General features: G+C 35.2%; 1 protein-coding gene across 2 annotated transcripts in view; it reads right to left on the bottom strand.

Moving 5' to 3' along the window:
• Itga2 (integrin subunit alpha 2) overlaps positions 1-16,888 on the bottom strand; it is a 95,674-nt gene that overhangs the window by 44,555 nt on the left and 34,231 nt on the right. For both annotated transcript variants that reach the window (XM_063258132.1, XM_063258133.1), the window contains 7 exons: positions 12,228-12,337; positions 9,654-9,745; positions 6,422-6,536; positions 6,138-6,265; positions 4,506-4,654; positions 711-861; positions 264-429 (listed from right to left, as the gene is read on the bottom strand). In XM_063258132.1, coding sequence (XP_063114202.1) covers positions 264-429; positions 711-861; positions 4,506-4,654; positions 6,138-6,265; positions 6,422-6,536; positions 9,654-9,745; positions 12,228-12,337 — 911 coding nt within the window. The remainder of the gene's footprint in view (positions 1-263; positions 430-710; positions 862-4,505; positions 4,655-6,137; positions 6,266-6,421; positions 6,537-9,653; positions 9,746-12,227; positions 12,338-16,888) is intronic.

Below are 16,888 nucleotides of genomic sequence, written 5' to 3'. Positions count from 1 at the left end.
CTTTGCTTCCAAGTAATCTCTCTAAAATTCAATATTATTAAAGTGTGCCATTTCTAGACAATACAATAGCGGTTGAATTTACATCTTAAACTGAAGTTGAGAATATTTTTTTATGTTTACTGACTGTATTTTCTCTTTTAAAATAATTTTGTCATTTTTTTCTTACTGATCTGTAGGAGTTCCTTTTATACAAGGTACACAAGTTATCATTTACAGGCCTAAAATGTGATCATAAAATAAAATGTGATAATAAAATCTTTTACCTTCAATGCTGAAAATGTGTTCTCCTATCGTCCCAGCCTTTTCTAGTAGGGCTGCTTCATCAGCCACATTGAAAAAGAATCTTTCTGTGGGGATACTAGCAATTGATTTGATTTCTTTTATTAAATTTTTAGTGTCAAGAGCATTTCTGTTTAAGTATCCAAGAACCTAGAAAATAATGGAAGAAAACAAAAGATCATTCCCTCTGTTCCACATTTTTCTAGTAGCATATTCTAGTCTATGCCTGAGCATCACAGTTCCTCGAGAAGCAAACCAAGTAACATTCCTGTAACTGTTTATTTAGTTGACTGAAAATCAGCAGGAAGTAGAGCCAGAAAATCTTTTTATAATAAACCACTAGTCAGTGAGAAAGTGCAGGCTTGAAAAATAATGCCATCAAGGAACATACACCACCAACAACAAAACAAGTACAAAGAAACATCACTTACAGCTATACCAAACCTCAGTATGTTGTCGTTGTTGCACTGCTCAATCACAGATTTCAACATTGAACCGTCATGGGATTCTCCATCAGTTACAACTACCATTACTTTGGTAGCACCTGGGCGACCACCAGAAGCTGCTGAATAAGCGTTAGTCCTGTAGCAGACAGAAGACTCCCCATCAATAGATGAAGTTAACAGGTTTGAAACAAAAATAAGAAACTAGCTTCTTTAAGCCCAACCTATCAGGATTTAGAATTGTTGATATTGGTGTTAAGAGCCCTCTACTGTATTTGTAGCTTGTAGAATAACATACAAAAATAGAATTCTTGCTTGGCATTGGCAAGAATTCTTTCATGGCATATGTATACATGTGTGTGTGTGTGTGTGCGTATACTCCAGGAATCCTTAGAATAACTATTTAAAAGAAAATTCAACTCATTAATATTAGTCAACAGAGCAAAGATACTATTGTCATAAATTTAATTCACTGGACCCATGTTTACTTTTCCACACCATTTTTTAAATAATAGAGATAATGGTCAAAAAATTTAAACTACTTAACTTTGCATAAAAAAATTTGACACTAAGCTCCTCCTCCAAAGGTAGTCACTAGTCTCAGTTTCTTATGCTTCCCCCTAGAAAGTGCTTTATTTATAATATAGGCATAGTGCATAGTTTCTTCCTGAACTTTCATACAAATAAGGGCATGTTTTGAATATAAGTGGTTGTTTTTCATTCTTACAGGAAGTTTCTGTATTATCACATATAGAGCCCTAATTCATTTTTAATGTCTACATAATATTTCATTATTTGGAGGTACTAGTTTATTTAACTCATTTTGAATTATTAAAAAATTTAGGCTATTTTGAGATTTATAAGTAATGCTATAATAAATATTCTATATACACATTTTTTCATACTTTTCCAAATGTATCAGTGAGATAAACTCAGTGAAATTTTTAGGACAGTTTGTATACATGTTTAAAATTCTAGTAGATAACATAAATTATCTCTCTGACATTTCTGTCAGTTTATATTATCTTTTGTGTAAAAGTAAGAATGAAATTACCTCTTCCCTGACAATGAAGTTTATTAAAATTTTTTAAATTTGGTACTGTGATTACTGAGAAATAATACAATAAAATTTTCCCCAGTTCATTGATCATCTTTTGGATTTCAGTATACAGAAATGTTATGTGTTCATGTAATCAAAGTCATTAATCTTCTTGTCCCTTTTATTCTTGACATGGTATTTTACAGACTTAAAACCAAAGATATTTTTTAAGTCACAGGTTTCATAAACCTTTAACGGTTTGATTTTCTCCGATGTAAAATTTTAGTCCAGGTGAAATCCACTTTGATGTGAAGAGTAAAGCATGTCTGCAGCTTTGTTTTGTTTCTAGATACCTGGCCAGTTGTTGAACAATTTGTTTTCCTTCTGACTGTTGGATTGTCCTGTTACACATGTCACCTACTCTTTTTGAATAAACTACACTTATATGATACTTTAACACTTATATTTTCTGCTGTTTCTTTCATCTTCAAATTTATGTATCCATGTTTACTAGATATTTTTCCTGAACATGTCAGGAGCATTGAAGGTCAATGTACTTAAAACAGCTTATCATTTATTCTTGAAGTATTTTGTGTAGTTTTATTAAAAGTCAAAATGTAGTAAGCTTTCCATAGCTCCCAGCTACAAACTTATAAATTATAATACTCACATCAAATCCTTTTTGAGTAAAGTATATCCCTTATGACATACTGTCCATTTCAAATATGTTTATAAAGTTTTGAGGATTAAAATAGTACCTCATTTAATTTTGATTGTCTGCAGACTTTGAGCAATAAACTGCAATATAACCATTCAGAAGTAAAATGAATGAAAACACGACAGTATTTGTTCAATGTGTGAGAAATGTATTGAGTAATTTAAGGAGCAGGGGGAGGGAAAGAGATGGAGAAATGAGTAAGAAGTTAGATTCTTCTAGCAATAAAGGATTAAGTCATGTTAGCTTGAGGAAAAGTGGTGCTACAAAGGAGGAAACCAACGTTTTGGAAAGATGATGAAAGCCAGACTTTCTCAACAGATAGTGACCGTTATTTTGGAGGGAAAGGCTTGTCAGGCCTTGGGCTGCTTCCAGTGGCAAATGCCACACCCACACTCCCGCTGAAAACAGGTACTTCAGCAGTTTCTAATCCTAACGAAGTTGCCTTGTAACTCAACAGTATTTTCTCCTCTTCATCTGGTTCACTGAACCAGAAAGGACGCTTAGCCTAGTAATGATAGCTGATGTACTGAATGGCAGAAGTATAGGAGGTGACTTGACCCAAAGTGACAACTTAATAGAGACAAGACAGATTAAAGCAGTTGTATCTTCTTTTGTGGGGACTCTCTCTTTGAGACATATGAAGACAGTCATTAATTGGTGGAAGCAATAACTAAAACATACACAGAAAAAAATGCATATATAAAGGGAAATGCAGGAATAGAAATAGCAGGATGTAGTGACCAAGCAGATGTGTGATATAGAGAGAAATGGAAAAAATAAAGAAAATAATGATAAAAATAGTCATTTTATCTGAATGACTGGGAGCGTGAGCAGTAGCATGAAGCAAAATGGCAAAGTCATAGAGTGGCAGGGAAAGCAATAGGCCATGTTAGGATGTTCTGAATTTGGTAGTGAGCCAGCACTCCCAGCACAGCTCCTCAGCATCAGCCGGATGTGGGCATGACTTGGAGAGAAGTCAGGGCTGGCAACACAGCAGCAGGGTGAGCCACACAGAACATGCTGATGCCATGGAGGGGATACAGTGTCTAAGAGAGAATGGTGAGGAGGGAGAGAGGCCTCTGTTCTGTGGAGAAAATCTAGGAGAAAGATTCAATAAAAAGGCAGAAGTTGCTGGCAGAAAGTTGGCAGGGATCCCAGAAGATAGTGGTGTGACTACTGGGTTTAGAAGAGCAATGTTCATCTTTATCAGTGTTCAGGGGAGCTAGAGGATGAGACTGGAGGCACGGCTACTGGGCTAGAAAGATTCACAAGTCATGCTCATCTAGTGGAAGAGTTACAGGCTGCTAGGGAATAAAGGAAGGGATCACAGGTACTTTTTTCAAGGAATTATGGCATTGGAAAGAAGCTATTCAAAAGATGAAAAGGGCCCGAGCAGATTTAAAAGGAAGACAAGTACATCATTCCTCACTTTTTTAACACTTGAAAGGCACAGAATTTTTACAAAACTATCTAGTTAAATAAAGTAAAGGCAGAAGTAATGGAGCTAAACAAAATAGAGAAAATGAGGAAGAAAAGAATAGAGAGACTTAGGTATGGATGAGGTCAATGGTACATGGTTGTAAAGTTCATGCTTCCCACTGAATGTGCCAAGTATCATAATCTCATTCAATGCAATCTAAGTTAATATGTTTAAAATTCTATGGCTCTTGGTAATTAGCATTAAATGCTCATTGACTTAATTTGTGGGAAGTTTTGACAAATATTAAAGGGCATATTTCTTCATTCCTTAATATTTTAATCTAGATCTGCTCATTTAATTTACCTCAAGCAAAGAATATAAAACCATGTCACATCTTATGAAAATCCTAGAGTTAAAGATTTTCCTCTTCATTTCCGAAGTGCTTTCTCAGAATGTTCTAGTCAAGCGCAGACAGATGTCTTCTCTGTTAGTTCTCACTCAAATGTAGCTCCCAGATATATTACTTTTCTTTTTGTTTTTTTCTTTCCTTTTTCTTGTTAGCATAGGCATGGTGTCAGAATGTTGGCCTTTAACATCAAAACTTACCTTGCAAATTGAATTGCTTTGAAAGTGTTTGTGAGGTCCCCGCCAGCCTGGTATGTCTGGGATGTTGCTCGAATCATTTCATCTTTGGTTTTAAAGGTGTTCAGGTTATACACAACTCTTGGGTCATTGGCATACTGAATTAAGGCAACCTTCAAAAGAGCAGAATCTTATTAATGGCTGCCATTATGTTTATAAATAATTTCTATTTAACCAATATAGCAAAAATCAAAAGCGCACATAAATATGGTCTGATGGCTTACAGAAACCACTTCCATTATTTGTTTTCTTGATCACTATATTTCTTTAAGGAGAGTGACTTCTTTATTAGAGGCTCTCATGTATGACAGTAATACTATTGCCCAGAAAGATGATGTGTGACAATCCAGGATTGGCTCTCAAGAGTGATAATTGCAGCATTTTTCATGAACCACTCTATAATCTTTAGTATTGATGAATATTACAATGAAGTTTGTAAAAGACAGATTAGAATGGGTATAAATAAACTTTCTAATTACAGTGTACATAGGGTTGCATACAACTATAAGCTATCATAAATGGAGGGTAATATCTCATCTATTGAGGGGAATTATGTAAGAAAGAATCAGGGCTGAATAATTAAAAAGAAAGAAAACCAAAGTACTCCTGAAGAACAGAGTCCATTTTAACTGTTATCCTGGATTTCCTCTATTGTAGGTTTCAGTATCTTTAGAGAAAAGTGGTTGGACTTGCATGTGTGGTCTTTCAGAAATAATTCCATTAGAGGACCTTATTTGAGAGAGCTGAAAGAAACCCTCCGAACAAGACATTTGGGGATATTTTCTAATCATGGAGGTCAAGAATACCAGAGCCTCCCACAAATGTCCTAGTTCTCAGCCACTGAACTCATTCCCCCTGCCTAGGTGCTGAGGTTTTCTGAACAAGAAACAAGGAGTGAAGGGTAAGAGATTTCCTAGAAGACATTAGCACTGGTCAGCGAAAAGGAAAGGAAGACACAAGGGCTGGATTCCTGAGTTCTGTGCGTTACTGTTAGAAGACAATACACTAGGTATTAGGAAGATGGTAAGTAATAAAGCATGCCTCGATCCTCTTCATAGCACAGGATGTGAGAACTGAGCCAGGGAGAAAGATTGAAAATAACTGAGAATTTCAGTGTCTTATATGAGAGAAGATAGTGGGGTACAGTGAACCCCATGACACCACCCCATATCTTCTTTGTAAGAAAAGGGAAGCATGACTTAATTCCTAGAATTCAGAGATAATTGTTTTACCCTTAAGGAATAAACATAGGAAATTCATTACTAGTCCACATAAAACATAAAAAACACATATCCAATTTTAAAATGTATTAATAAACTCATGGTTTCAAGGCCAAAAACAAGCAGGTATAAAAGTATGAAAATGTGATATTTCCATTCCTCATACCTATTTCAAAAACAAAACTCTAAAGTCAACAGCAAAGTCATGAACAAAATAAAAACTAATAGTAACATAAGTCTCAATTAACTTTGAAGGTTATCATTAAGTGTATTTTATATAGGGATTTGGCAAATGGATAAATTATGAATTCATTTCTAACATTATTTTCTCAGGAAGGAAGCCATAGACTAGTTCATGCACTGCTGATACCCATACCTGTGTCTTTCTGGGGCCTATATCCAGACCTTGTACAAATTTTTCCAAAAAGTTCTTTACTGCCTCCCAGGGATAAATACTGTTCGATTCATCACACACAACCACGACATCTACGAAGGAAGGGCAGGCTACATAGGAAAAGATGGGAGAAACACATTTTATGAGTAAGTAAAGTTTTATACCAATATAAAAATGTGACTTGCAGAGGGGTTTGGTAGACTTGTTGATATTCCACCATTTCAATGCAAGGCATTGTTCCGACCTTCCACACATTCAAGACTTACTCTGAATTGCAGGTGCAAAGCTGGCCAAGTGCTGAAAATCAGGACTGATGTCACAGCAAACACCAGTTGTATAATACTGACTGCCACACTGCTGTGCCCACAGAGGACCACATGTCTTTGAAGAAACAAGAAAAGGTAAATGAAAACACAGTGGGTATGTTTCCCTTCTTGCTCTCCATTTGTGGAACCCAAGAATCATTTCTGTTCTTTTCTAAGACACCAGGAATTGTCAACTCTGGAAACTTTTAACTGCCTTTAATGGAGAGAATCTACTGAATAGGGCAGCTGAGATGGAGAAGATGTAGGTGGCAGATGCCCTGGGACCACTGCAGGCCTTGCAGCAAGTGTAAAGACAATGGCATCATTGGGCTGAGGTCAGAGGAGTAAGGAGCCCAAGGGTTCACTCACTAAGCTGGATTAGGCCTGTTTTCTTACAGGGGACATCAGGAGGACAAGGCATACAGAGCTGATGTATTTGTCTCAGCTTCTTAGGCCTCGTATGCCTCCTATTATAACATGATGACAGTCATATTTACCTCCTACATAGAGTAAACGGTCCACAGATACAAAACCCTTAGAACAATGTCAGGGAAACAGTGAGGGCTAAGTACTTATTAGCCACCCTCTCTGTATTTGTTTTAACATCAGGTTCCTTCTCCATTGTACTCAGAAGAAACCATCAGCCCAAGTGCCTCCAAAGGCCAGAAGAGAACCCTCCAAGAGTGTTTGGGGCCTGTAAAGACACCACAGTGAATGAAGAACCAGTTTTTTGTACAGGAACAAGCAACTGTATCCCTGCCTGCCACTGCTGTGAAACAGACGTCCAAGTTTCTCTTAGAGAGTCATAGAGGGAACATTTTGTGTCATTTCAAACACTTTAGCTGGGTGTGGTATCACAGGCTTGTAATCCCAGCACTTGGGAAGCTGAGGTAGGTGCATCAGTGTGAGTTCAAGGACACCCTGAACTACATAGCAAGACCTTGTCTCAAAAAAAAAAAAAAAATTATGAGTTATTCAAACACAAATGCGGTTCGAGCACTGCCAGTTTTTAAGTTTTCTATAAAGTGTTTACTTCACCTTCAGAAGCCCTTATTTTCCCTTCCTAATTTATTCACCACCAAAATTGCCCAGCATTCACCCCCTTGCCCACATCATCCATACTTTCATTCTTACATTACCAAGTCCAGTTCTTTGCTGTCACTAGCTCTTGGCTAAATGACAAGAACTTCTGATTCAATCATGATTACGGCATATGGGAATATGCCATTTAATTTACGGCAATAGTAAATTAAATGATCTTACAAATATTAATTTTTTTAAAAAAAGGAGAGAAGTGTGAGAAAGAGAAGTCTAAAATTTATCTTCAGTTTTATATTATCTTAACCTAGGGATCATATTTAAAACATTAGGAAACAATTGATCTTAAAACCAATTATTAAAACAGAAGAGGAAAGTGTGAACTTGTAAGAAGCAACTGGAAAAAGAAAATGGAATTTATTTGACCCAGTTTAACTGTCAGAAGATCAATAGTTAGAAGCAGCTGTGCTCGTATTTCATGCTCAATGAACAAAGAATAGCTTTCCTTTTGTTAGGAAAACAGGAAAAAGGCATTATCAAAGCATCTGGCTAGTTTTCCAAATAACAGATACTAGTTACTTATTTTTGTGTCTATAGTACTGTATTTTTTATATCACCTTGAAAACTAACTCATGAAATATTAAAGAATAGATTTCTTTTATAAGCAATGGAAAACAGCATTAAGAAGTTGAAATTAGAATATGCCAATTGTCAGTGCCAAAACATTCTTGCTTTAAGCCCAGAATTTAAGAAGGTTCAAAAATGTGATGATTGTCCCATCTTTTCCACATTCTTCTTAAAAATATCTGAAGATTTTGACCTTTTAGACATGTAAAGAGCACTTTATACTCTCTTTCTCTCTCTCTCTCTGTCTCTCTCTCCATCTCTCCACCTTCTTATGTGCTATATTGACTTAAATTAATCTCTCAAATTGTCTTGCAATTTTATTTTACCTTATCTGGAGTTACTTACTATAATTTCTGGAGCATATTCTATAATCCTTAATTCTCAACATATTCCTCTTTATGACTTACTCAACCTTAAAAATTAAAAGTACCCTATTGTAAAAATTTTGGAATATCATAAATCATGAAGTTCCATTCTAATATTCATTTATACACTAATGTATCACTTATTACAATTGATGTTTAATTTATTTAATAGTATCAAAGTTCCCTGCATACTAATATCTGTTACTTCAAATAGAATGACACTGTTTATAATTTTTAGAATAATCCAGTTTTAAAGCAGGCTTTTAAGTTAGCATGTTAATAGCCTAGATAAAATTAATATAAAGTTAACTTAGGCTTTTTGAGACAATTTTAACAGAGTTATATAAGTAGGCTATCCCTATGTGAGTCAGTGGAAATTTCTAATAAGACTGAGCTTTTATTTGCTTTTCAACTTTTTTCTTTAGGCATGTAATATTTTTCATTTTTTGTATAGTCAAATGTTTTCAACATTTTCTTATATTATTTCTTCTACTAGTTCTAAACTCAAAAGCTTTTCTCTCCTTCAGAAGAAAAACTATTTGCTTCTAGCTTTTTATATTAACTCTTTAATTCACTTGATGGGTTTTTGATTATGTAATTAATCAACTAATCATACTCAGATCTCTTTTTTAATTAAGGCATTTAATTTTACTGATTTGTGAGATTCTTTCATAGCATTTTAGAAAGAAAAATGAGAGTAAAAACTTATGTGAGACTATACCATGTCTTAAATAAATATCAGATTAACCACCCATTATAGCAAGTAATGAATAATAAAAGTACTCTTTAGTTGTGAAACCTAATTTCTGGGTTTATGGTACAGAAGTTGAATGCTCCTTTAAAAAGCAGAAATCAGACCTTAGATTTTGCTATTATCAGTGAATATTAAGCACACTTTCCAAGGGCAAAGTATCAATGTTCTTGTCAATCCATTTTTGTTTCCTCCAAACATTTTGTGATAGTGATTTGGTTGACTATCTCAAAATCCCACACATGAAGAGACCATCATTTTACACTGGGTGCTCAAAATGATATCACCTACCCACAAGTGGGTCCTACCTAGTATTTAAATCTCAAGATTTGAATGGATGGAAGGGGTGGAGAGAAGGCACTGACTCCAAACTTTCTCAGGAGGGATGAAGACTTGAGAAGCATACACTCACCAGAAACCCTCCGGTCCCCGTATTCCTCCTCAGGGTCAAGCCGAGGCTCATGTTGGTTTTCACCTCAGTCACATTTTGGATGCTGGTTGAAGCTGTCAGAGGGAAAGGCATTTTAAAAAGAGATTAAATCTACACTTACTTAAGATTGTTCTAAAAAAAAAATCCAAATAGATGTTCTCATGTTTAAAAGTAACACTGAATCTAATATCAGATATTCAGGAGCCTCAGTTATAACAGTGAGGTGCAGGGAAGTGAGATGCATGCAGTGACCTGACCGCTCCCTTTTAATATGTGAGGATACAGAGCAGAACACACTAGGGGCGAGGCTCTGGAGAGGGTATTTAAATCTGATTATTTTACAAACAGTGTTTTCACTAAACAAAACACTGGAGGACACCTTTTGTTCCTGCCTGCTATGTCTGTTCCTTCCAAAGTCATACTGACCCACATAATGCTTTTCTCCCTGGATTATTAAAAAATACATTTAAAAAATTATCAAAGAGTGTCATCTGATAGAATTTGGCTCAAAGCATAGAAAGAGTGGTAAACTGTCAAAGGAAATCATGAGACCAACCAGGTTAAATAAAAACATATCTCCCACTGAACTAAAATAGCAGACACTGTACCCACTCGAGCTATCGAACATTACAGTCAGTTCTCCTCAATAACATCTTATCGTTATGGTCTCTCGTCTCATCCTAACCATCACTGCTACCTCCATTTATCCTTAGTTGGATCCCTTCCTCATCTCCCAGGCCGACTGCTAGAAAACTTCATGCTTCTGAAATCTCCAACCTCAGCCAGGTCCTGCCATTCTCAATGAATAACATGTCTACGAATCTCACTCTCAAGGTAAGCTCAGGTCCTCTTATCATTATCTGAGGCTCATTAGAAATCTTACTTTTTCACTACTTCCCTCTCTGTGTCTTAGCGAAGGGAGCATTTTTTCTAAGAGTCACTTTTCCAGCCCCCAATGACATCAATTCCATCACGAACTCTACTTTGACTAACAGTCATGCCCTTTCACCACCTCTTGACACTCTCCTGCAAATAAGAGTGTCTCCATTAGGTAGACGAATCTTCTGTTATTCCAGTTACCTATAAAACTTTTCCCAGCTCTCCTTCATTATTTAGTTTCTAAAAATGGAGATCGCTGTCACTTCTTATTCTTTCTCATTACTCACCCCTTCTTACATGCTTTTTTTATTGGCTCCCTGCAGAACTACTGAATTTACAGCCTAAGTGAATAGGTTACATAAAATATGATTTGCTAACATGCAGGAAGAAAAGAATAGAGAAGCCCTGTCTTTAATTTTGGAATTTATTTTTAGGTAAATGAATGATTTAGAATATAAAATGTCAGTACATAGATATCCCTTTAAACAATAATACAAATATATACATTAGAGGTGAGTGTGTAAAAGTTAAGGATGATACATTAGAGATCTATTAGAAAGCTATTAGCACTATTGTACTAAAACTTTTGAACACTTACTTTTAAATATTTTTATTATTATAATTATTAAATAATTTAATTCATAAGTAATTAGATATTATCATTATACAGATATGGTGAGTGTTCACAATGTTTGGAAATCTCTAAACTTGAATTACCTGCAACTTCCTTAAATATGCTGCAGTAGCTAGCCCACATAAGTCAATTTCTACAGTATGTGATGCCATTGATATTTCTTCCACCGCACTGAAAATATGTTCACTGAGCCCCTACTATGTGCCAGAAATTGTGCAAGAAATTAGATATAAAGACGTATGTAAGAAACATCTCTGCCCTTGTTTCAATTTTTTTTTTTTTTTTTTGCTCTGGAACTCAAACCCAGGCCTCACACGTGCTAGACAAATGCTGTTACAAAGCAACATCTCTAACTTCAAACTCTTCTTCCCTTGATTTCACAACAGTTGATCTCTATGGCATCGCAGCATTGTTTTTTTAAATGCCAATTCTGATAGGATAGGATGATGATCCAATTGAGCTTCTTCTTATTTATTTACACTAGAAAACAGTGTGTGGAAGCATTATTTAACTGTTTCGTGATCTTCAATAATTTTTTTATTTTAATAAAAAGCACCAGCGATGTGGGTAATTAAATAGCAAATAATTCCAAATTGTAAGCTTTTTTTCATTAGAATTCAATCATTTACACATAAAGTAAGAATACTTCTTAACACTTCCATACTCAGCCCTAGAGCTGATGTTTTTGTTCCTAATGTTTCATTTTGGAACAAGGAGGGAGAGAAACATAGTCTCAGATTTCTGTAAATGATTAGCAAAATAATCCTAACACTGACAGAAATCTGTCCATAGTCAGGGGTATATTGCTCCAGGAAGTACCACATTTCCTATGCATCCTGTTAACCCAGGTCTTCCAACTGTTTAGGAAATTTGTATTTAGTTAGATCCATATGATTTAAAAGATAAAGGCAAAAATACATTTAAAAAACTCTTTGACAATTCTTTAAGACAAAATAGTGACTGTTTCTGTTATTTTTCAGTGGAATATATGACAAATGATAATTTGCTATTTGCTAGAAATCCTATTAGTAATTAGGACTTACTTTGCAGATTCAATTTTTCACATGTAGCAGTAGACAGATCAACAGGGCATTTATATACATCTCCCATTCTGTTTTCTGGAAAACCACTCCAAGGTGAACCAACCAGTATCCTAGAAACAGGGTTTTTAAAATTAGATGTAATATGCACAGATAATAGTTAAAATGTTAGAGACAGCTTCTTAAAGATAAAATGATGAAAAATCACTTCAAACATATTTAATATTTGTTGTTATAATTCCATCTACTTTTTTCCTCTTAGCTAATCAAAACTCTTCATGAATACCTATAATATGGCTAACATCACACATCCTGGGAGGTTTCACCAATGAAGTGCTATTCAAGAAAAATATAATGCAAGCCACAAATGTTAGCCACTATGTAATTTTAAATTTTACACAATAAACCACATTAATAAAATAAAATGCAACAAACAAATCAGGTTTAACAGTGTATTTTATTTAACTCAATATATCCAAGCTAGCATGCAGTCAGTATAAGATTTACAAATGAGCTATTTTGATTCTTTTTTCCCTACTAAGTCTTAGAAATTCATTGTGCATTTTATATTTAGACCATATCTCAATTGAGCAAGTAACATTTTAATTACCCAACAGCCACCTATGGCTTGAGGCTACCATATTGATCATCATAGCTCTAAAGAATGAAATCATATTAAAACCAAGAACAACTAATATTTATTGAGCACTTTCTACACCCTAAGCCAGATGAGTTACTAAAATGGCTTTATGTTTATTGTCATTCTATGGTGATACATAGCAAAAGCACAGAACATATTAAGAGGTTCTCATTATGTGTAACATTGTGTGTATAACCAAAATACAGGATGATGCTGGCACTCACATCCTTCCCTTGGTTAGTTTCACTTCCTTCAGAGCTTTTCCAACTAGACTGTTTCTCTGTGAAGCACTCACTTAACGTTTCTTTAACAGTCTGATTTTTAGAAACTAGGTTTGTTTTTCAGCGACATAACTACTAAGGAAATATATTTGCATCAACATTTTTTTTCTTACCAAAATTAGGAAGGATTAGATTATCTGTGAAATTTAAATTCTTTCACAAGTTTTCTGTATAATTTGTTATCAGTTAAACACATGTGTCATGGTTTATGTCAGCGGCACCCAAGTCTCATGCAATCATGGACCTAACTGAATCTAGTGTTTGCGACTGGCTTGTTGTCTAGCACTTGGATTGGTGGTGTGAGTGCTATACCCACCCAGGGTTGGAGCCAGTATACAGTGTAATGGCAGGAAAAAGGTGCCTCTCTGTCTCTTGCTGGTGTGCGCCTTGCTGCTGCAGGAGCCATAAATGGCTGGCCCATCATGCCACCCTGCCGCTTGGAGCCAACTAAGTATAGACTGAAACCTCCAACCTGTAAGAAATAAACCTTACCTACCCTAACTTTGGACGTCAGGTATTTTGTCTCAACAATGACAGAGAAAAATAACTAAGACAACATGCGTCTATGATAAGATGCTATAATGCATAGAAGAAAACTAAGGCAGACTCCTTTCCACTACATGTAGAAAAATCATTTAAAATATATGACAACTAAAATAATAAGATAAATGAAATAAAAGATATAATTTAGTTCTTCTGTGAGCCATTAACATGTTCAAAAGATGCAAACAAGAACAAAAGGATGGAAGTGTATAGTTCAGCAATAAGCGTCTTTCCTTGTGGATCTTGAAATTATTCTTGCAAAACATTCTGCAATACTTTTTTTATTAAGGAGAAAAAGAAAAAAAACACAGAAAGGGTACAAGTTATACAGAATTTCAGAAAAAAAATAAACAATAGGAAATCACTAGTTAATAGACTACATATTTTTATCTTAGAAATAGTTGTTCAAGTTACAAAATTAAAGCATATAAAGTAGACTTTCAAACAGTGACACTGGAAACAGTTTTGTTCAATGATCCAACAAAACTCAGTAATATGGTTATCTATCTTATACACTTAAATATATATGCGGTTATATTCTTTAGCGCACTTTCTTTTCCTTTCTTTTGTACAATGACAATTACACATTTTGGGTTTTATTACTCCCACAGTTCTTATTACTTTTTTTGAAGGGAGTAAAACCAATTGTGACATAACAGAACAGAGTCAGTCAAATCAAAAGGATGAACATAATAGATAATGTAAAAACAAAATACTAGGTGATCAACAATGGTTACCATACTGCCTCTTGCTATCTTAAAAAGAATCGACTATATCATCAGTTATAATGAAACTGAACAAAACAGTAAAGAAGAAAACCAAAACATTGGAGACATTACAGGGCTTTAAAAGAAGATAATAGTCAACTGGAATGGGCGTCATAATGAATCTTATTGTCTTTACAGTTGCTGCCTATACTTTCAAACTTGGTACTATCAAGCAAAGCAGAAGAGAGTAAAATCAGTCAAAGCAAGATGGTGAGGGCTATACAGGGTTTCAAATCAAGTTAATAGGAAATGAAAGTGGGTTACTATAATGTGTCCTGCTATTTTTTTTATTTTTCCCTTAATTAAAAAGAAAAAAATAAGAAAGTAAATAATTCAAAAAAAGGAGACTGAGATAAAAGAGGGCATAACAACAAAACAGTGCAGGTCAAAGCATAACCATTTAAGCAAAATAGTGTTTCACCGCAAGACATCCCAACATAATAGTTACCATAATGCCTCTTTCCTTGAACTCTTTGAGTACAACTTCGTATACTGTAGCACCAAACATATCAAGACAATGTAAAACCATTCAAGAGAATGACAGTATTACAGGGTATTTAGAACCAACTATCAGAAAATGAACAATGGTTTCTGTATAATCTCCTTGTCTATAAAAGTTTTTGCTTATATTATCACATATAATAAAATCCAGTAAGATACAATCTGTTAAGACCAATGGAGACAGAAGAATAAAAGCTTGATGGGACTTCAAAGCAAGATGATACTAAATCAGCACTAGCTAACTTTGATTATATTTAGAATCAAAAGATTTTTTGTTGCTATATGAGCAGATACTATAACATTATTTAGCTTTATTATTCATTAATATTTTCTATTCATTATTCACTTAGCTTTATTATTGTTTACAGTCAGAAGTATGATAATACCAATCAGCAGAAGATTTTTGAAAAAAAAATCTGACTGTTGGATATTAGAACATCCCCATATTCACCTCAGTGGACAAAATGACTTACTGGGAGGATTTCAGTGTACGTTTAAGCATATCTGATGCTCTTCATATTCATAACCACTCAGAGGAGATTAGGAATCTGATGAAGTTAGTATAGAAAACTCTTTTCTACTAGTCTTTAGTTTTCATTCATAGTAGTACTACACAGCAGTCTTATGATATTTTATGTTCTGGACACATTTTAAAGCATAACAAAGAAGCAAAAATGATTGAGCCTTTGCTTTCTTCTCCAACCCTGAGTCTTTCCTGGACCTTCTTGAAATTCCACTATCGCAATCATATGCAACTTGACACCTCTCCAGACCAGATTCTCTCTCGCTCCCAAACATTCACACTGGGTGTTCTGTCTGGTGATTTCTACTCATTGTTTTTGCCTCCTGTTCTACACTCTTTCCTATAGGAAGTAACTCTGGCTCTTCCAGATCTAGGGACTGGATCCCTCACTAGAGATGAAAGATACTTAGGGATCACGTGCCTGTAGGACTGAATAATTACTTGTTGAACAAGTTAATGAACAGTCCTATATTATGATTTAAAGGAACTATCTTGGTTGAGGAAAAGTTAATTAGAAAATGTTTATTTCTGTTCTACTTGAGGAGTATTTTTTAATCTAAATAAAAGTTTAAAAAAGAGGACAAAAGTAAACCAAATCAAAATCAATCAAGTCAAAGTTATTTTGTCAGTTGCTTCTCATTCAGTCTCCATATATCTACCACATATCATGGTTTTATTTTTTTCTGCAAAAAAACTGATTATAGAGTCTGTGTGAGGAAAAGAATAGCACTTTATAGCAGGGGAAAAAAAAAACCTCTCCTAGGAATATGGTTTTGTCCCTTGTCATACTGGAAATTCCTATTAATTACAGGAAGTTTTATATTTCCTAGCAAGTGCAAGACTTTCCATACATTTTCTTACTTAATCAGAAGAAAGTCTGACACTATTGCCATGTTATAGATGGAATCACTGATACACAGAAGGGTGAGCAACTTCTTCAGGATCAAGTGACTGGGGCAGGCTGACTGCACCCAGCACTGAAGCTGGACATTTGAAAACTTCTTTCTTTAACCTGCAAGAAGCCCTAGCATAGGGCTGAGACTGAGATAACTGTGAGAACTCAGAGCAGCAACCAGAAATGGAGTGTGAAGCTACGCCTATGAGGAGTGAGGCTGCAGCTCGGAGGGTGAAGAGGGGCTGCAGCCCAGGCGCCTGCCTTGGCATCCCGTGAAAGCATATCCCCTCAGAGGGTCTAGGCTGCACTGTTGGCAACGGCAAGTAAGGACAGGGCGGTTCATATACTTCCAAAATCTGTAGTTCAACTGACTTCCATTGTGCACATTTCCGTGTGTCTTCCCTGCAGCCTAAGAGAGACATACTGAGACAAAAAGTCTGTGTTTCTGATCTAAAATGGAAGTTTCTTGTTCCTCAGTGCCCTCACCAGTAAAGTCACACCACAAGTTCTCTGT

This window comes from Cavia porcellus, unplaced genomic scaffold (genome assembly GCF_034190915.1).
Source record: "Cavia porcellus strain 051 isolate PalLab524CR breed Dunkin Hartley unplaced genomic scaffold, mCavPor4.1 scaffold_11, whole genome shotgun sequence".
Taxonomy (NCBI): Eukaryota; Metazoa; Chordata; class Mammalia; order Rodentia; family Caviidae; genus Cavia; species Cavia porcellus.
This window is presented reverse-complemented; position numbering and strand designations above follow the sequence as displayed.